A 22,027-nucleotide genomic window follows, 5' to 3' on the forward strand; every position below is an offset into this window, starting at 1 on the left:
ATTCTGGCTCTATTGGTAAATTTAACCAGGAGCCGCCCCACACATAAAACACTCTTTAAGTTTGTGGTTGCAGTATGTTAAAATTTTGAAAAAGTTCTAGTGGTGTGAAAGCTCTCTCACTTTCATGTGTTATTGCATTTGAAAATCTGCTATTATCAGAAATGAGTCAGATAATAATACCCCTTCTGCAGAGGATAAATTCTGCAACCCTCCCCACCACCATCACCCCACTGCCCCTGTCTCTAAATCGGACATTTTACTTCGCGCCTGCATATCAGAGCCTTTCCTGCAAATTAGCCAATAGTGGAAGGTCTGCGTGTGCTTTCCTGCGTATTGGGGATCAACCAGCAGCGCAGCGCAGCGCAGCGCAGATCCCATTCAAACAGGTGTGAGGAGCAGAGTCGGTCCCATGTGGCGCATGTTGGTCGGATACGTGGCTGCAGCCTGGAGCCCACAGGAGCAACGGTGTGAGCATCTTTGGCGCTTTGAGGGCTGAGCAAGCCGCTTCCGAAAATAGTGTTGGCTGTTAGAAAGTAGGTCGATAGGAACTGAGACCGACGGTTGTTTCCGCGCTTTTGTCTCTGTTCTTTGTTGTTTAGCGAGGACTGTGGTCGTTCTTTTTTTTCATAGCCCACCCTTGTGTGTGGAGCCTTTTTACGCACAGGTGGGAGATACCCGCCCAGCGTGTAGGACAGCCCCCCCTCTTCTCTCTCTGCTCCTCAGCGGATGATATGAGGAAGTGACATTTCTCACCGCTGCGGTTCGGGACAGCTTGGGCTCCTCTGCAAACAGGTGTTCCGCTTTCCGGGTCACTTTTCACCAGGAACCCAACAGGAGGGGAGGCGAAGCGTCCCAGAACCTGAAGGGAGGCCCCTGGACGCGGGACGGTCGGGGAAGGAAGAGGGATAAAAGCCAGAAGAAGTCAGCTCTTTATTAGCCGGGGCTGCCTGAACGGGCTCAGACAGAGAGAGGGGAGAGAGAGAGGGGGAGAGAGAGAGAGAGAGAGAACAGCGGAGCGATGGCAACGAAAAAGGCGTGCGTGGATGCGCCCAAGAGGAGCCGGAGTCCGGTCGTGTTGGAGGCTGAGATGTTCCGGGAATTTCAGGACTGGTGTCTCCGAACTTACGGGGACTCTGGCAAGACAAAGACCGTCACCCGGCGAAAATACAACAAAATCATGCAGACACTGTTACAGAACGACGAACCGGACGGGGTGTACGTGGACAACAGCCACATCAACGCCAAATTCAAATTCTGGGTGAAGTCCAAAGGCTTTCAGGTCGGAACCAACGTTCTGGGAGAGCACAACAAGAAGGGAGCGCCTGGGAAGCCCGTCCTATACGTCCCGGTCAAGTCAACGGTAAACTGTCTGCGTGTGCGTGTTTTTCATGCGTGTGTGTGTCACGAGCTGTCCTGCTCTAAGTAGTTGTCATTATCCGGGCTGCACCCACGCACCCGACCAGGGAGTGAAATGACAACTTGTGATGCTTTTTGTGGTTCAGATGAATCGCCACTTTGTCTGTATCCCAACCAGAACAGCCCCGCACACTCTCCACTCTCATCCCTTGCTGCCATGGCAACTCCGGTGCCTCCTGGCGATGGCAATTGCAAAAAAAAAAAAAAAAAAGAAAAGAAAGAAAAGGTAGGCCATCAGCACCAGTGAGGTTGAAGTCCTGTCAACAGCAGGATGTTGAGAGGAAGATAACTGATTATTTGATCATTTTTATTTATTATTTCTGCACTTTGAGTCTCGCGCAGCCCGGTGTGGTGCGCGCGCACGTGGATGCAGAGGCATTTTGGTGGCTTGGGTCGGCTCTGGTCTGTCAGGATACACTCTAGGTGTCTATATTGGCTATTAAAGCCAGTTTGATCAGTGATCCCGCTGTTTCTGCTGCGGGGACTCGACTGGTTTAAATGTCTGGGATTCATCAGATGACGCGCAGCTCACTGTCCCATCCAAAGCCGGAGTCCGTGCTTTGGTGCCATCGTTCGTCTTCTTCCTTAATTGCAATGATGTGATTTAAAAACTGTCACGCATGAGATGCCTAAATAGGATATGATGCTGAAGAGCGGCGGGTTGCGCTGTGCTGTCACCCCTCTGCCTCATTGTCCTGGACAGGATGCGGCTCGGCTCGCTGGCAACTCGTTGCTCTGGCAACACCTGTGTGCAGCCCAGGATGGCCTGCCTCTGCCGCATTTTATAATCTGGGTTACATTCCTACACCATAACCATCCCGAATTAGACTGCTTTCAATAAAGGAACGCCATGAAATAGATCCTTGTTTTTATTAAAGATTGGTTGATTTATTGTATGTTATTCTGGCTGTGCGTAAATTGGTGACCACGTGAAAGGGGAACAAAAGGCTCTCTGCTCGGGACCGAGAGCGACCCACGCCCACAGTTGGTGCTCAGACTTCGTGATGGGTGGTGATGTTTCTGTCGGGTCACATCCGTCCCACTGTGCGGCTGCGCGCGGGGCGTGAGGGGTTAAATCACAAGACAGATAAACATGTTCTTGATGAACTGTCAGGCAGCGTCCCAGCAACCATCCAACAGACAACAACCATTTTTTAAAAAGCGCTTCCCGGATTAATCCCCTCCATCCATTCATCTATCCATCCTCCACCGCCTCCCGCTCCGGCGGGACCTGCGCTCTCTGGACATGAGAGCGCTGCAGTGCGTTTTGTGTTAACAAACCGGGCCAGATATTGGCCCGGATTAGAGATTGAGCCGTTTGATTTGAGCTCAGTGGCGCTGATCCCTCCACAGGTGTTTTACCTGTGTGAATGGACGATTGAGATTTGCGCCAACCGCCTTCTCAAAACTCCTCTAATCTCTGCAGGATATTATGTTTCCCTGTGGGCAGGTGTGCAGGTGCAGATGGTGCCTGAAATGTGTTGTTGATTAGCCATTTTTTTTCCTTTTTTCTTTTCTGGTCTGTGGCTCTTTGTGTTTTTTTTAATGTTTGATATAAAATCTTGCCAGATATATATCAGAGTTTCTCAGATCAGTCACCCTGATTTTATATAAAACAGTTTTCACGCAGAGCTGGAGCTATCCAAGGTTCTAGTTTAAGCATTTCAAATGTTCCACATTTGTCACATCAAAACCACAAACTTAAATGGATTTAATGGGATTTTCAGTGACAGACCTGCTACACTGCAAAAAAATTTAAATCTAACCAAGTCATTACATCTTAAAATAAGTGCATTTTTTCTTGAATTGAGGAGGTAAGTGAGACACTTTGCCAATGGAACAAGATAATTTACATTTAAAATAAGAAAAAACAACTGTGCATATTATCTAACTATCTTATTTTAAGAGTAAAACTACTAATTTCATTGGATTTTCTGCTCAAATTAAGGGGAAATACACTTAATTTGAGAAATGTTTACTTATTTGTAGATCATTTTTGCATTATGTTCATCACAGACGTCCATTTTTGTTTTTTACAAAATAGCTCAAGCTTGACCCAAACCTTAATTAGTCCATTTAACTCTTTTGATTTTTTTTTATTTTATTTAAGCAAACCCCTTCTTTGGAGCTCTGTCTGTATATTTTGAATCCCACCCCAAATCTGCAATGATAAACAGGTTAATGACAGACATAAAGTTACAGCCATCATGTCCACCATGAGAATGACTGTTTGGGCTGATGCTGTGATAGTTTTCACAACGCAGCGTTTTGGGGATGCCAATGTTAAAGTAGCATTGAAATGGTTACTCTAAATGTTTTCCCCATTGTTGGTTCCATGAAAGAAGAAAAAAATATTAATATCTTCATAAAAATTATGTTGTCATTGTCATCTGTTTATCAATATATCTTTTTTTGCTTTTTAAAACAGCCCTTAAATAATCTGTATGTAAATTGTTTAACTGTTGTTGGTTCTTTTTGTTTTCTGAGTATCTTTCCTGGTTGCAAAACTTGACTGCTTCTTTTTCCAAATGAAACATAAGGGACATTAAAATACAATTTATTTATTTGTTTTGTTGTTTTCAGAAGAACTACCACAGAATAATGTTATAAACCTTTAGACTCAAATGTTTAACTTTATACACTGCAAAAAATTAATATCTCAATAAGTGATTTCTTCTTGAAATAAGTGCATTTCTTCTTGAATTAAGGATGTAAGTGAGACACTTTGCCTATGGAACAAGACAATTTACATTTAAAATAAGAAAAAACAACAAGTGCATATTATCTAATTATCTTATTTTAAGAGTAAAAACACTCATTCCATTGGCAAATCGTCTATTTTACCTGCTCAAATTAAGGGTAAATACACTTAATTTAAGACATATTTACTCATTTTTAGATCGTTTTTGCAGTGTAGGCGTTGGGAATCTTGTTTCCAAAGCAGAAAGCCCTGAACATACTTCTTCTGTTAAAAGATTATCTCAACTATGGATCTCTGCAGCTCCATAGGGCTGCTTCTCTGATTAATGAGTCAATTTAGGTGACCATGTCTTGCATGGTTTACAGTTGTGCCATGAGCTTTCCATTGACAGGTCTTAAAACTTACCAGTTTCTTTGAGATAGTCAAAGCTCGCAAACCTAACCCTAATTTAAGCATCAATTATCCCTGACCCACCTCCTCAGAAGTGAGTTGTACAGAATTTTATTTATAGGTATCAGAGCATAATGGGCTGACTACAAATACAAGGAATAATTGCCCAGTAAGACTGGGAAGGAAGCCAGAAATTGGTTGTTAATTTCTAACAAGCAATAAAATCCTGATGAGAGCATGAAAACTGAGATGATTGCTAAAAAAAAAAAGATATAAAACTCAAATTAAACCAAAATTTAATATACTGTATGCATCTAATTAATGAAAGAGTTCTTATAATTATTTATCAACAAAACAGAAGAAACAATTGGGTCCAATTAGGAAAAATAATGGCGATTATTAAAAGGTAAAAGGCAAACTAGAAGGATACACTGCAAAAAATCTAAATCTAAATAAGTCGTTTTGTCTTAAAATTTTGGCATTTTTTCTTGAATTGAGGAGGTCAGTGAGACACTTTGCCAATGGAGCAACCCCTTTTATAGAAAAAAACTATTGCATTGTCTTATTTCAAGTGCATATCATCTAATTATCTTATTTTAAGTGTAAAAAATACTCATTCCATTGGCAGATCATCAAATTTACCTACTGAAATTAAAGGTAGACACATAATTTAAGAAATTTTTAATTATTTCTAGATTGTTTCTCCAGTGTATATTATGTACTTTCCCCCTGAAATCCAGTCTGAGAGCAGCAGAGTAGAAATATCTGATGCTGGGTTGAACAAAGGCAGACTGAGAAAGGCTCAGTCCTCCTGAAATAAAACGTATTCTGCTCTTTATTGAGAGGAGCGAACATGTTTTGCAGCTAATATCATAAGGCATCGGGGGGGATGCCACCCCCTGACTCAGCTCCACTTGGGAAATTTAAGCAACAAACAAAAATATCAGCCAACACAAGCTGCTCCTAATGATGAGTCAGAGGCCACAAATCAACCAATTTACTTGTATGTTTGCGCATCAGAAAACATGATTCCTGCTTCAGCTTCTGTTTGTGGCTTTTATAAATAGGCTGTCCTGGGCCAGTGGAAAAGTGACATACACGTGCAGACAGACGCACACAGACAGACACAGCGGTCGGTGGCTGCTCGCAGGGCTGCAGGGCCCGGGGGCGTCTCTCTGCTCTCTGCTCGAGCACTGGAAGCCCTGCTGCAGCTGCTTCCAGGGTGTGCCAAGTTTCTGTATGGGGGCAGGCATGGGGCTAAATGACAGGCGGCCGTGTGGGGGTAGGGATGGATCCTGGCTGATGTGAAGACAGAGAGGGTCTCTTCTGTGTGTTGCTGAAGCACACAAGGGCGACTTCAGTTTGTGACGGGACAGAAGGCCAGAGCGAAGAGGCGTAGTTTCAGTGCTCGCTGCCTCAGATCAAGCCGGGCATTGAAATATTTTGCGTTTCTCTCTATATGTTTTCTGTCCTCAGAGAATCCACACAACCCTTGCTATGGAGATGCAACCTCGTTTAGCCCTCATTATGTTCTGATTAGAGGATGCTACGAAGGAGGAGGGGACCAGAGACAGACAGAGAGGTGCACTACAGAAACGTACACAACGTAAACACAAGCCTTTCACCAAGCGCAGCCAATTTCAAAGGAAACACTTAAACGCCATGTGCATTTTCCTGTTGCTTTCTGTTGCCATGCCAACTGAGACCTGTAAAATGCTTTTCATTTTTTCACTTAAAGACATGTCCTGTAACATTCGGCCTAAAGCTGGAAGGGCAGATCGACAGCGAAATGTTTGCTTCTCTGTACAGATGTGTTTATTTAGCAAATAGCCTGATATAACAGATAGATGAGCTCATCAGTTAACTATTAAGCTGGAAGTACTTGCACCAATTCAATTCTCTCTCTTTTTTAATTTTTTTTTTTATTACAATAACTTTGCACCGGCTCCCAAAGGAGTTTAAAATAGTCTGGAATTAGATTTTTACCATTTTCCAGGTTCCGATAAGTACAGTATTTAAGAATCTTAATGGGAAAAGGTTTAAATTTCCCAAAATGTGTTTTCTTCTTTTTATCTAAAGAAAAAACTGTGGTGAATAAATACATTGAATTAAAGGTAAAAAGAAGAGTTAAATGTCACTATCAGGTTAGATGGGACAACTTTATTTTACAGATAAGACTTTACCTTTGGTTCTTAAACTGATACTACAGTAAGATGTCCAGCAAAGCAGCAAAACTTCAATTTTTAGAAGTTTTAAACACAAAATAAATTTACCAAAATCCACAAATCTTGTTTCAAAGGATCTGCATGTTGTCTAACATTGTCAAAGACAAGTCTATTTTGAAGTAATTGACCTAAATTAGTCCTGATGACACAAAATCACTAGTTTTCTTGTACAGTCTGAAAATCAAGTCACATTTATTATTATGTTGTTTCCTTATCTTTAGTAGTTTGAGATAAGAGGCCTGGATACGTTTCAGCAGCTTCAAATGTGAAACTCTGTTTTGAAATTTCTGCATCTTTATTTCAAATATAGGAGAAAATTCACAATATTAATCAAAAAAGTGTTGACTTGCAATGAAAAATGTGAAGACCCTGCTTTCAGCTGCAGTGTGACAGGAAAATGTGTCCTGCAAAGGATAGTAAGGGGAGCTGAAAAGCTGCTAAAGTAACTCTTTAGACCAAGCGTGTCCAAACTCGGTCCTTTTGGGCCACTTTCCTGCAGGTTTTAGAGTTTTCCCTGGTTAAACACAACTGGCATTGCTAAGGCTGCATTCATCAGAATCAGGTGTGCTGAAGCAGATAAACATTGAAAACCTGCGGGAAAGCAACTTTTTTATTTTATTTTTTTCTGCGTTTTATCATTACATACAGTGACTTTTATGGAGGACCTGGAGAGTCACTGAAAAAGGAAACCAGCCATTTCAAATTCAACATTTAAATCGTGCAATAAAAGCATTTTCTAATAAAAATCTGTAAATCTTATTATTAAAGAGGATTTCTAAATTGTATTTATTAATCAATTGTTAAATTAAAGCTGTATTTTCAAATCTTATTTCTAAATGAAGATTAAAAAAAACCATATTCATGAATACTATTTATTTAAAAGGTTATTCCTTATTCCATTTCTATTTTCTATTTCAACTTGCAATTTCAAATCCTTTTTGAAATTGCATTTCCTTTTTGCTTTACCTGCTCCATCTACCTTTTCCGTGACCCTTCTCATCCCAGAGCACATTGGAAACAGAAAATGAAATAAAAAAAGGAATAATTTCTTTAAATGTGTGATCAGGAAATGTATTTATAATCAGATTTATGAATTTTGTTGTTTAAATTTCCTTTTAAAAACATGATTTGAAAATAAATGTTCAAATTCCAGTATTTTATAATGGATTTATAAATACAATTTAGAATTCCTCTTACCAGTTTAATTGAAAATGCCCTTCGAATTGAATTTCAAATTGCATGATTTAAATATTACGTTTGAAATGGCTGGTTTGCTTTTTAGTGACTCTCTATAGTCATTCATGACACGCCTACTTTAATCCCTCTAGAGGAACTTTTTGACACAAACACTACTGTGTCAACCAAAGCAAAACCACCTTTAAACCCTCTCGAGAATAAATTTGTTCATTTTCAAATTTTTTATTTATATTATTTCTTCTGAACTCATTTTTTATAGCATTTAGCCAAAATTATTGTAAACTAAATGCTCCTATCAATACAAAAACACCCACAATATTTATTTTGTTGATTTGACTAAAAATAACCAGCACTAATTTAAGACATTATAAACTTTTGCTTTTTTTTTTTTTAGTTTATAGCCGGAATATTATAAGCTGACATTAGCTGATTAAATATTTAGGCTGCTGAGGTAGCAAACCTTTGTTCAGCTGTTTAACAGATATTCCTTCATAGCATACCAATTGTAGCTTTAAACAGAGTGACCTTTTTTGAGACGTGTAGAGCTGTAGATACACCGGTTGGGCTTTCAATTTCAATTCGTTTTTTTTCTATAGCGCAAATTCCCAAAACATGTCATCTCAAGGCAATTTACAGTTTACCAGATCATACAGTCAAGTTGATTCAAAGTTTTCTATCTAAGGAAAACCAGTTGATTGCATCGACTCATTTACTTGAATGCAATCCCTCACACTAAGCATGCTTGTAGCGACAGTGGAGAGGAAAAACTCCCTCATAACAGGAAGAAACCTCCAGCAGAACCAGTCTCAGTGTGAGCGGCCATCTGCCGAGGCCAACTGGGGTTAAAGGAGACAGAAGCAGAGATACATAAAGCAACTGTAAAAGGCGGCCGCGTCCAGGAAACACACAGCCAGGCAGACGAGCTCCGAGCCAACTCCCATGTCAGAGGATGAAGAGAGCACATCCACTCAGTCACAGTCAGAGAAACAGGACTACACTGGAAAAACAGGCCGATCTCCTACATCTATAAACAAAGATGTTGATGGCAGCAGCACAGCTTCATTGAGTCAATGGTTGCTTTTATTTTATTTTCCTTGACAGTAGAGATTTTAAGGTTTATTTAATAATATATTTTTAAATAGCAGCATTAGGATTGCATCCAAAAGAAAATGGACAAATTAGAAAATATAAGCATATAATTTACACCTTGAATTACATGTTTAGAAAGTTTTTCCTAAATTTTATTAAAGTTATTTAATATGATCACAACTCAAAATAAGGGAAAGTTCTAATTTCTGATGCATTTATCAAAAAAGAAAAAAAGCTGGATTATTAGTATATGACACACTAATCAATGGAAAATTGGCCATTCCGATTTTAATTGGACCATAATAACTCTATTTTTATAAAAGCAAATATTTAGAGATACAATTCAAAAACTAGATCAGCCTTCTTTCAACCTGCCTACTGGCAGAAACAGGTAGGGAAGGGGCAGTGCAGTAATACTCAATGATCAATGCAGCCAATTCAAACTGGGAGCTCTTAGCTCTTTATATATCATCCTGCTAAAAGAGAATATAGCAGAGAAAGGATGAAAAGAAACTTTCTGGAAATTTTAGGAGCGGTTAACTGAACGCCTTTTTTGTGTCTACTGGTTTAGGATTGAACCACCAGGATAGAACGTTTAGGATAGAAATGTATTTAGGTATTTTACTTTTATTTTATTTAAAATTAACTATCCTAGGATTAGGAATGAACAAATACCAAAAAAATCTATCATTAAAAAAAGGTTTTTCCAAGTGCTGGATTCAAATGGCATCCGCCTGCGAAAACAAAGGTTTGTCTTGGGACATCCCCTCCGCGTTTAGAAATCACAAACGACGGTTCCCAATCTTTGTCCTGGAAATTAGGCACCTAAACGATGTTGCTTCACGTCAGATTGGATGAGGAACATCGTCATTATTATCTGATTAATTAGTCCGAATTTCCCCTGAGAGCCCGTCTTTTGTGGAAGGGCGAAGGGAGTCAAAAGAATCCCGTCCCTATTATACAGCAGCATTTGCATTAATGCTGTTTTTGCATAGTGGATCTCCAATGCTTTTGTCCAGCATTTTTTTATACTGTATTGTTTCTTTTGGTCTGGCAGGGCTGATTGGGAGGAACACATGGGTTCTACTTTCATTGGGTTCAAAAAATAAAAAGCTCATTGGTGTCATAGTGGAAAGGGTTCACATCATGTATTATATTATTAGTTATTATTATAGCAACGATTTTCAATCTTTTTCTGCACATAATTTGAGATTTTCTGTACCATTCAACGAATTAATTGGTGGAAGCAGAAAAATGAAATAGCAGCAATTACCAGGATACATGGGGAGGTTGCTCTCAAATAAAAACTTTAAATACAGAAATTAAATGACAAGGTATTTTAACAAAGTTTTAAAGTGGGTCTTACCTTAAAGTTACCCATAATGCTCTGCAAAACCGCCCTAAATCTGTCTGGGCAACTTTTAGCCCAACCTAGATGTTTTATTTGAAGGCACCATACGTGTTACTGTAGTTCTCAGTCAATGAATTTGGGAAAAATGCAGCACAGCACCATGTATTTCATTAACCCTCTCCAGGCAGATGTTGCAGATTTGCAACAACTAAATGCCACTTAGCTAATTACTCCACATCCATATTTTAAGAGCATTTGTTACTCAGAAGTACAACAGAAGGACTTAGTTGTGCATTTGCAACAAACAGTTTCTCTCCAGCTCAGCAGATAGCACTGCTGACTCGCTTTCATCATGGCTGAACAGATTTTCTAAGCACCAATTACATGTAAGTATCAATACAAATTTCCATTATTTTGAAATCAATACTACATAAGATGAATCCTGAATGAGTATAGATATGACACATGCCAATTAGTAGATTTTATCTCTTCTGGGTTTTTCACTAGTGGCATCTTGATTTCAATGTTGTGGATTCGCAACGTGTGCCCAAACAGGTACCAATGGATGCTACATGCTGTATGTACTAGTTTGCCTATATTTTGAGCAACAGTTTAACAGAAACGGCCTTCTCAAGAGGTTTTGATATGTCGGTGGAGAAAAAGTTTGAGAAAAAGTTGTCTAATTTTGTGAGATAAATTTTTTTTATTATTTTTTTTGTTTGTTAATTTTTTGTTTTTTTGACATTCAAATAAAGTTAACGTTCATATCAGATTCAGTCTTCAGTGTTAATTTACCACCCCGGGCCACTGTTGCAAATCTGCAACATCCCAAAATTCATTGCATGTGAAGGTCTCTCTCAAAAAAAGTCTGAATTGTATATTACTACCCAATATGATCGTTTTCTCCAAATATCAGATTTTTCCTGTAACTACAACTTAATTTGAGCCTGAGAGGGTTAATGTAGATCATTTTCAGTTAATGAAGATTTCATTTTTGAAAAATCTGGGCTTTTTTTTAACTAATACGCTTGTTGGGCTTCCATAGCGCATGGTGGCATCATCACTTTTTCTTATTAGAAGTTTACTTATAACTGATTAGCTTGCTGACTGTGTAACTCCGCTACCTGCAAACATTTAGTTTCTAATATTTTCATTGTTTGTTGTTAAAAAACAAACAATGAAAAAAAAAAAGAAGCATTTTCACAGCTTGAATTTTCTTGCCCTTTTACATTAATGTCAATTCCCAAAAAGGGGGGTGGGGGTTGAAATAAGAGACATATTTTGTAAGTAATTTCTGTCATTTGTCATTTTTATTATGGAACATAAGGGAAAAAATTGGGAGAAAATTAGAGATTAGGTTTTTAAGCCATATCACTCCAGCAGGTCTTTTATATTAGTCTTATGTGTGGGTCCCACTTTCTTTTTTATGTTTTTATTACCTTTTTAAAAATCATCTAGCCAACTTTTATCAACATTAATATTTTTTTCCACTCTTTTCTTCAGTGACACCTATATTCATGGAGACTTTTTGAATTATTTAGTAACCTTCATTCAAACTATTGCCTTAGTCATAGTTAAGATTAGTCTGCAGAGTTTTATGCACATTTAAATGTGCTGGAAGATCAAAATATTCAATCAAAGGGTGTCTCAACAAAGTGTTAGTTTATGCCTTTAAATTGAGTGGATATGGGTTATTTTTACCCCTGTTTGATGAACTAGAGATCCATCTCGGATCCACCTTAATCCTCTCTCCCAGTGATCAACACCTCTGTGGTTCTGTGGAAATACGGCTTCCTTATCATATGTCAACAAGTTAAGAGAGTTTCAAAAAGTTTTTTTTAATGATCTAAATTTGTTAAGTTTTAAATCCCTGGCAATATAACTGGGATGTACCCCAAACTTGCTTGGAGATTCTGTCTGAGCAGGTGCATTGGTGGATGAGTTGGACCACTTAAAGGATGAGATGCGTCATTTTGAGCTCAGTGACTGCTCAGATTGATCTGCAAAGTTTATTTCATTGAAGTCATGTTGAACATAAACTCGGACTGACTGTGGATTGAAATCTATACTGCATGTGTGTGTGTGTGTGTTCGCACAGATAGGGGGGTGGGGGGGTCGCTGATCGCTCGCTCTGTGTTTCCTCCCTTCAGCGCTCTCTCTGTTGCCATGGAGAGACCGTTCTTTGCTTTCCCATAGGAGGAGAAATTAACACCATTTTTAACTGGCCCAGGGGCCTCCCCCCCTGTGTGGGAGATAGTCTTGAGTTGTGCTGCCACGTGCACGCGCGCACACTTCCCCGCAGCCTTTAAGACGACAATAATCTCCCCACTGTCATTTTTAATACCTCTGCGAGGCCAACATTTAACGAACTGGGACAGAGTAATGATGGCCTGAAAATGCCGAGGTGGACTCTGGGATGCGGTGATGTATATGGAGAGTCATTTACGCACTGTTTTTTTTCTTTTCTTTTTAAAGTCAGGGACTGGAACATAAACAGTGGCAGTCTGCAGGGGCCAGTGGGATACTGGGGATGTCACACACTCCATCAAATATTCCTCATCATAGAAGCTGCAGAGAGAGAAGCACACGCAGACAAACACACACTCTTACGTGGGACAGACAGGTCGAGCTCAGTACACCTAATGTGGATTTAATGACGGAGCTTTATGAACTGGAGCGGAGTGCAGAGCATGACGGTGTAGGAAAAGGAGAGGGACTGTCTTTATATATGTACAGGTGATGTTCTCTTTCATTCTTGCTCTCAGTCATAAAAGCATTTATTTTGCAGTGTACTTCCCATGGCACACATAAACACACGCAGGAGCTGTTTTCTATAAGGTCAATAAGGCACACCGCCCAGGGCTGCATGGTTTAAGGGCAGCAAAAGCCCTGTTTTTCAAATAATAATAGTAATGGTATGATGGGAGAGTGGCAGCCTAGTGGTTAGGGTGTTGCGCTTGGAATCCCAAGGTTCTGAGTTTGAGCCCCACTCCCACAGGCTGCCACTCTGGGTCCCTGAGCAAGACCCTTAAGCGTACTGCTCATCAATTCGTTGCTCTGTATATGTTACAGTTTAATGACAATAAAAGCTGGAAAGAAAAAAAAGGAAATGATGTTAATAAAAATAATGCTATGATTTTTTTTTACTATAGTAGAAAATTAATTTGTAAATCAAATTAGATTTTGCAATTCAAGTCTGCTTACAGATGAGTGAATGGATTATCTTCAGCTTATTTAACAATATAATAAAGAGTATATGTTGAAGAAAAAATATATGTTCTTTTATGTCATGTTGAATCTAAAATTTTGTATTTTTCTTAGTCTTTATCCTTTTTTTTTTTTAACCAAATGAGAATCTCATGCATAAAAAAACAGTCTATATACAATAATTGCTACTCTGGACACCCCAAAGTGTAGACAGAGGATGGAAATTAATATCTGATTATAATATTTTCTGTTATTTTTCCTGTTCAAATGGTGGGCTTCTATTTTATAGGGAATCTAAACCACATTTTTATCATCGTTATTTTAGACTTTTGAAACACAGAGCTGACCTGGAAAAGGTATTCTGGACAGAGGTTCTTTATGAAACCTTTATTTGTGTTTGTGAAAGAAAAACAAATCTGGTTCACAACCTTTTTTTAAAATTTAGAATGGGAAAATCTCCGAAACCAAACTGCAAACCTTGACCAAATTATTCTTCACTGGTTACAGATTTTTAAAACATCTTTAAATCAGTTTTGAGCCATTAAGAATGGCTAGTGGGGCAGAGCAGCGACTCGTACAGGGTAGCATTCATGCGAGGACCACCTCTGCACACACACACACCAACATATAGGAGAAACAGGGATCGTTCCATTTATGTGTTCATTAGCTAGTTGACAGATTTACTGGTGGAAGACGGGACTTTAAAAGCTGACCTGTTGTCACATCTGCAGTGAGATAATCTGAGTCATGAGTGTTGTTGACACAGCCATCTTTACTCCCCCCTTCTCTGAACACACTCACACACAGAGAGCACCTGAGCACACACACACACACCCAGCTCCCTCCTGTTAAGCCACTTATTGTGCAGCCTCCTCATGAGAATAAAGTCTCCATCTATCTGCTGCATGACTTTAAAAAAGTTCGGTTCAAAGCTCCCATCCTGCGTTTCTGATCTGCTTCTCGTCACACTTGCAATTTCTTGTGCATCTCGCCTCTCCACGGCGGCATGCCTTTGTGACCCAGCTGCTTCCCATGAAGCCCCCCCTTCTCACCACCATCTCCTCTTCCTGACCTGCCAGTGTGCAGGACTGCTCAGCTCTCCCCTCAGCTTCAATATGTATGTGTGTGAGCGTGTGTGAGTGCCAGCGGGGGTGGGGGCAGCAGACTCAACCCCTCTTGTCTCCTAGCAACAGAGCGGTTTGTTGCGGGACAGGGTGGAGGGGGGGAGGCGCAGGGGATGGGAGAGCAAAGTCCTGCGGGACTAGAAAGCTGGGGAGAAGGAAAGGAAAGAGAAAGAAGGAGGGACAGAGTTCTGCTGTGCTGTTGGTGATTAGGGATGCTACCATGTATCGTTTGCTCCATAAAGTGTCATGCTGCTGGGGAGACTAAATATCTGTAATGCTGCTGTCCTCCTCTGAGATGTTTCAGCTACAGGCTCTTCCTGGTCCTCCTCACACACCACATGAAAAACACACACGCTGAAGCTTACTGAGGCTATAGGTGAATGCTAGCCTTCTCTATTCACTTGTGTTTGGAAACAAGAAGCTCATTGATGCAGAACGGCAGAAGGGTTTTAACACTAGATTAAAAATTCAATTCAGCTAATTTATATAGCGCCAATTCACAACACGTCACATATTACAGTTTTTCTTTAGATCATTTATATCAAATTCAACATATTTTTGTTTGTTTTTAAATTTCATGCATTTGTTTAATTTATTTATGTGTTTAATTAGTTTAATTTAGGATATTGTCTCAACTCTGTTCCTTCTCCAATTAAAAAAATATTAGTTAATCTTGTTTGGGCTTTTTTTTTAAAATGTCCCCCCTAATTGTCCTCTTTTTTATAATTAGTTTTTTTTTTCATTCACAATTCTTCTCTCATTTATTTCTTACTTTCTCTCAGCTTTTGATTCACTATATTTAAAATAATCTCCTATCTTTCCTGAGATTTCAAATGTTTTATGTCTTATTTCTTAATTTTATTCCATTTTGTATTATTTTTTTGTTTTAATACTTTTAAATGTATACATCTCAGTTTTGGTTGTGTATCCTAAGTTGTTTCTGAATTTTTATTTTGTTTATTTTTCTACCACTTTATTGTGTTATTTCCATATTTTCTAGGCTTGTTTCTAACATAATTTTTAGTTTTGTTCTTTTCTATTTAATTTCATACTTTCCGATCTTTCTTTCTAGCTTTTTATTTCCTTCTTGGTTATTCCTTTAATCAGCCTAACAGTGTTTTATAGTACAGGAATGGAAACAAAAGCAAACAGTGACAATAATAAAGATCAAGTTTGGTCGCAAGCCTTTAGCCAATCCCAGTTTTTTGTTCCCACTATTCTGTAATAAAAGGTGTTTTACAACCTTTTCAAAAATGTCCTAAAGCTGCTTTTAATTATTGTTTCGCCCACTAACTTGTTTTTAATGGTGCCACCATTTATTTATAAGGCAGCTTCGGCTGCATTTTATTTCTATAAGGAAAGTTGAGGCCAGATCTGAAAACATCTGGTTTCATGCAGTCATTCTTTATGGGTTTTAGTTCATTTTCTCACACTACGCAGAATATATAATCATCTTCCTTTACCAGACAAAAGCAAGATTTTCTAAGAAATTCGGAGAGTGATTTTTTTTAATAAAGTAAATTTGCTAAAGCATGAAGATGCTGGTCTCAAGCTCTGACTCCAGCACCAGGGTTTGTTGTGTTGTGTATCGATTGAGGTCAGAGAAAATGCTCCCAGCTGAATATCCTGTGTGTATGGGGGATATTTGGTGGAGGGATGCAGCAGCAGCAGAAGCAGAAGCAGAAGTGGGGATGTGGTTGCAACGCACACCCTACAGTCGCATGAGATTATCCAAATCCAGCGTGAATGGACCTGACACCATTGTCCCAAGCAGCAGCAGCAGCTTCAGCAGTGGTGATGGCGGTGATGTCACGGGGGAAAAAGATGATAATACCTCCAAGAGCGATAGATTACAGCTGTGATGAAGAGGCAGAGGGTCACTATTATTTCATCTATTATCATTACATGGAGGCCCGTGCTGACAGGACAGAGGGGTGGGGCGTATGTGGGGGGAGAGGCAGGGAGAGTGAGGGCCGGATTAAAACAAACCCGCTCTGTGAGCTGGTTTTAGTTGTCATGGTAACGATCATTACCTCGCACTTGGGAGAGCAGGAGCAAGGAGGGAGGAGAGAACAGGAGGAGGGGGTGTTGGTGGAGGAAGAAGGGAAAAAAAGATGGGATAGGAGGTACGGGATGGAGACTCTGAGGATGCAAATGTGGAAAAAAAGGAGGAAGTGTTGTTGTTTTGTGGCAAAGTTTCTGAAACCAGAACTGTTCCCTGACTTCCAACTGTGATCCAATCACTAGAAAAATGCCATTATTATCCTCAGAATTGCCTGGAAATTATAATTTTTAGGAGAATCAGGTGGTTTGCTGAGCTTAAAACTTCCCGGGACACTCTTTGTTTGAAAGATTTGTTAAATTGAAGCTGGAGAAGTGAGGTGTGCGCGTATGGACATCATAAGGGGACCAATAGTCGTTTTAGAGGAAAACACGCAGGAATGGAGAAGCTGGGAGCCCCATGTGGTGCTGTGGATGGAGCCTGTTGTCCTGGTGGTGTGTCACATGACCTTCTGCCCAGCACACCTGCCCGGGAGAAATCAGTGGCAGTTTCTATGACGACAGGGTCAGCAGTACGGGAGGCAGGATGGCTGCCAGAGGTGGTGGTAGGAGGGACTGCTGGTCTCGAGCAGTGTCAGTGTTGTTATTTTTAAACATGGCAGGGATGAGGAGATGGTTGCAGACCCAGACGATGATGAGACTCTTCCAGTGGATGGAAAGGAAAAAAAATGAATCTGAACTCTGCAGGAGGTTGGACACTTTATTCTGTCTGCAGCCACATGACCTATGACTCACATGCCTTTAAGATTCTCCATCTGTAGCTTCATATTAAACATCCTAGAGGATGATTTACGCCGGCCTGAGGCCTAACTATAAACTGAACTTGTTTACTTTCTGTTCTCAGTGTTCAGATGGGAATTCGGCCCAGGACAACTCCTCCCTAAAGCGGGTTGCAGTTGTCGAGGACTTCTTTGACATCATCTATGCCATGCATGTGGAGATGGGTGCCGACCCGGGCCGAGCACCCAAGCATGCGGGACAGAAGAAAACCTACAAAGCGGTGAGTAAAATCCCCAACTAGATTGAAAAACAGACAAAAACCAACCGTGCAATCATGTTCTGCTTCCTTTTGTCCCATCTACAGTTCTTAGTATGAGCGGCCTGATGGAAAAACAGGACAGTAAGCACATCCTGCCCCAGTTGGCTGCAGGTGCAGAATTCAGAGAAAATAAGAAGCTGTTCATCCACAGAAAATATGCAAACTCTCAGTTTCATTCATTTTCCTGACCTACAAGGTTTACTCAATAACAGTTGCCAACTTACACAACCCAGTTGAGGTGGAAGTGCATTATTTACATTTAGTACTGAAATGGCATCTTGAAATAAAGTATCTTCTAAATAAATCTGCATTTGAAGATGAAATATCCAGGGATTAAGAGAGAAAATTAATTGAGTACTGCTTCCCTGTAAAGCAAACACACAGTTGGTAAAAAAAGAAAATATTTTCAGATTTTTGCATGTTGGGTGCACCATACATCCTTCCCCATCACTCCCAGACCCTCCTATAATCAAACACACATACCCTAAGCTCCCTTATCAGATAAAGTCCTCTTTTTCCTGCACAGAGCTTTGAAACAACAAGCAATCTAATTTCAGTAAAACACAAGGCCAAAAATATATATTCCTGCTATCATGTATGTGGTACATGCATCCCCACTGCAGAGAAGTCACACATTAATAATCCTGGTTGGCCATTTTACCTTTCTTCCTATCAGAAATGGTAGAGTTTGCATAAAGTGGTTGGTTTTAGGGACAAAGCTTACTTTTAAAGTCCTATTGCACCTGGCTTAGGTTGGGACATTTCCTCAACCTTTAATGTTAGCGTGGTTGATCGATTCCTGCTAAAACACCAAGCTGTTTCCAAGGACCAGTCATCCGACCCAAACAGTCTCCTTCAGCTGGAACAAAATGATAATAAATAAAAGCCCAAGAGCCTCAGAGCTTCAACTTATCGTAAACTAGAACTGCTTGGAAGACGAGCTTTGTACGTCCACAGTCAATTGAGTTAGATTTCGCCTGGTCCCAAACATGGACACCTATAAGTTTGAAAGAAACTTGCTGCTGCGTAAACAGAGTTGCTAAATGTCTTCTGGAGAATGAGTTGACAGCAACAAAGATCGAGAGGATATAGGATGAATATTTCAAACATGAGAACATTTCACCTGCTGAGTTTAAGGGTAGAGTTATGTTTAATAATCAAATACATGATTAAACTTGGACGTAATGCAGGGGAAATGATCTTAAATACACATTAATTCTGGATATACTATTATTTAATCATCATTTAACTTCAGAAATGTATATTTAAAAGTTATTAAGTCATTTTTAATAAGAAAATATCAAATATACGTCAAAAATTATACACAAACCTTGTGATTTTCAGAGTTGTGTAACCAAATACCACACTTCAACACCATAAAAGAGCATAAAAAAAATAAAATCCAAGTATCATAATCTGTATGTTTTGAATAAACTCTTTTAGAAACTGTAGAATTATTTAAGTCGACAGTATATTGTCAGAGTTAACATATTTTGACTAGTAGGTGATCAAACCGGCTTACGGTCCCTTGTAGAAATAAATAAACCTTTTAACTTAATATTGAACCAGAAGCAATGAAACAGATACCAAGTCATAACCTAACACTACGTTTCTTGAGATGCTCATGCCACACCCCCTAGTTGTGCCACCCTGGGTGTTGTGCCATAGTGCTTTTAAAACCACCACTGAACTTTTTGCAGCCATTTCTTTCCCCTTGTGTTTCCTGCGAATCTAATTCCTTATGATAAATGAAAATAAACAAAGTTTACAGGAAGAGTTCCAGTTAAAATATTGCCAAGATGCAAAACTCTCCAGCCCTGGCGGGTTCATTTTTAATCCACCGAGGGAACGACGGTGAACTATACCGTATTCTTCACATTTAAAGCAGAGGATAAGACCAGCTCTGGGAGTATAATGTTTCATTTATAACATCAGGAGTTACCAGGGCAACAACCAGCCAGCGTTGCCAGAAAAAACAAAGTACTTGTGATGCTTTTTTTTTTTTTGTTGTCACATATTCCATATTTCTGGAACAAAGGCAGTCTGTCATAATGAAAAAAATAAAAGTGAGTTGTGGTCTTATGGTTGCCTGTGTTGCCCTGACAGCAGATCTTTGTTTCAGGCCTCAGAGGTACAGATGCTGTATTGGGGTTGTTTAGGACACCCCTCCTCTCCTTCTACTCCACCAGGAATTTAAAAATTGTCCTGCCCTGTAGAGAGGTCCTGTCACGTCTCATAGAGTGTACCCTTTTGAGGAGGCAGCATTACTGGGGCAGGGGATAATATGGAGCTGTCACTGTGGCCTTCTGGGAGGTGCACGCTTCTCTGGGTGGCCTTTCCCTCCCTGCTGCCTCAAGGGGCAGCGAAGAGAGGGTGGGGTTAGTGGAGGCAGAGTGAACGGGATGGTGGGCACCCCCCACTGCCATCTCCATGGTCACGTGAAGGTCGCGTTTTGTAGGGAAACGCCAGAGGGGGTGACGTGAGGAGGGTGGCAAAGCAATGGAGACAAACAGAGGAGGAGTAGGTGCACCTGAGGAAGCAGGAGAAAACACTAGGAATATAAAATACTGGAGCTGGACGTGGGCCATCCGAGGGCTCCAGCTCCCGCCTGAAGGGAGGATTCCTCCTTTGTGTCATGTTGAGATAACACCTAAATCTGAAACACAACTTTCACACGTGCACCCTGCATAAAATAAAACCCTGAATCACATAGTTCCAGTCGAGCCACAGCCATAATAACTCTCACTTCTCCTGCTCTTCTGGCGCAGATAGCGGAAACCTATGCCTTTCTGCCCAGAGAGGCGGTGACTCGGTTCCTAATGAGCTGCGGAGAGTGTCAGAAGAGGATGCACATTAACCCCAGCACTGCGGAGTTCAAAGGTAAAAACTCACACGTGACCTGCAGAGGAATCATTAAACACAGCTCTGTTTGAAGACCGACCATGTCTGCTTGTTAAGCTCTTATTCTGTTACATGATGGCTTATATTTTATGTAATTATGTTGCAATAAATCATATAACCAGACATCATTTTATGTTTACTCCATCAGGAAACCTTAAAGCTATAAAGTGTAAGTTCTTCATCATCCTGTCAGATATTGAAATGAGCTAAAGTGATATAAGGTGTTTGAATTGCTTCTGAATGGAGCTCCCATTAAAAAACGTGTGTAAATCCATCACTGACATGATGTAACAAAGACTCAAGAGGACTGACTCCCTGGGATTGTATAAACCCCTGAAACATGATTTTAGAGTCCCTCTAGTGGAAGGAGCAGGGACTGCAGATAGCCACCACTCCATTGTTTCCTTTAATGTGTTTCAAGTTGGCAACAGATGGTCAAATGTTGACCAATTTCAAAATGTGCTATAAAAGGCTAAGTTGAACTGCAGTAAACAGTGACTTGGTCTGTGTTGTGTTAGCTGCTGTGCTGTGGGGTAGCCTCTTTCAACAGCTCTAAGAAAACCAGCTGAAGCAGCCATCAAGAAAAACTGTTCCTCTATTCTCCCATGATGTAAAAATTTTCTAAGCTCAACAGCGTGGCGCCTCTGTGGCTGTATTCTTTGTTCTTTTGTTAAATTTAAGAAGTTTCCAGAGTTAAGTGGGTCTGTTCGGCCAGCAGATATGTCTTTTTCTTTCTCTTCAGGGGTCCTGATGCTGAAAGTAGTTTTATGGAGTCAGTCCGAAGAAAGTGTTTTCCTTTATGGGTGTTGTTATTACATTATTTCTTATTATTTCTTTTTTTTTTAAACATATATCATGAAAAAACAAACAAACTCCTGAGTTATTCCACTGACCTCCTGGACTGTCCTCTAATTTTCTATAAATTAAAGATAACAGTAATTTTTATTGCCTGTATTTTCGTCCATACCCAACAAACATTAGAGTTTGTGGAACATTTACAATCAAACTAAGCCTATATCGTGTATTTTTAACCTAAAAACTAGTTTTGCAGCCCTTGGCAGCAACAATTTTGTTCTCCAATTGATTGCTATAATAGTTATAATTCAGTCGGCTTGGAGGGTTTTTCAATCATTGAAAGCTGTTTTAATGCCTAGTCACTGAATCTCAGTTAGATTTACCTCTACAGTTTGACGAGGCTTGAGGTCATATGGCCGGACATTAAGGATATTCTGTTAGAGATAAGAATTTATTGATCTTTCAATTAAGATGTTTAGGTCCTGATATCAGTTCATAAATATGAACTGAAATATTTAATTTAAGATTGGA

The 22,027-nt window shown here is 39.8% G+C and overlaps 1 protein-coding gene across 1 annotated transcript in view; it reads left to right on the forward strand.

Moving 5' to 3' along the window:
• The first annotated feature begins 362 nt into the window (after positions 1–362).
• LOC107090737 (nucleolar protein 4-like) overlaps positions 363–22,027 on the forward strand; it is a 37,280-nt gene continuing 15,615 nt past the window's right edge. The window contains exons 1-3 of the mRNA XM_015384296.1: positions 363–1,360; positions 17,606–17,761; positions 20,569–20,680. Of these exons, the coding sequence (XP_015239782.1) occupies positions 1,019–1,360; positions 17,606–17,761; positions 20,569–20,680 (610 nt within the window). The 5' untranslated portion in view covers positions 363–1,018. The remainder of the gene's footprint in view (positions 1,361–17,605; positions 17,762–20,568; positions 20,681–22,027) is intronic.

Source organism: Cyprinodon variegatus, unplaced genomic scaffold (genome assembly GCF_000732505.1).
Source record: "Cyprinodon variegatus isolate N-32 unplaced genomic scaffold, C_variegatus-1.0 Scaffold309, whole genome shotgun sequence".
In the NCBI taxonomy this organism is placed as follows: domain Eukaryota; kingdom Metazoa; phylum Chordata; class Actinopteri; order Cyprinodontiformes; family Cyprinodontidae; genus Cyprinodon; species Cyprinodon variegatus.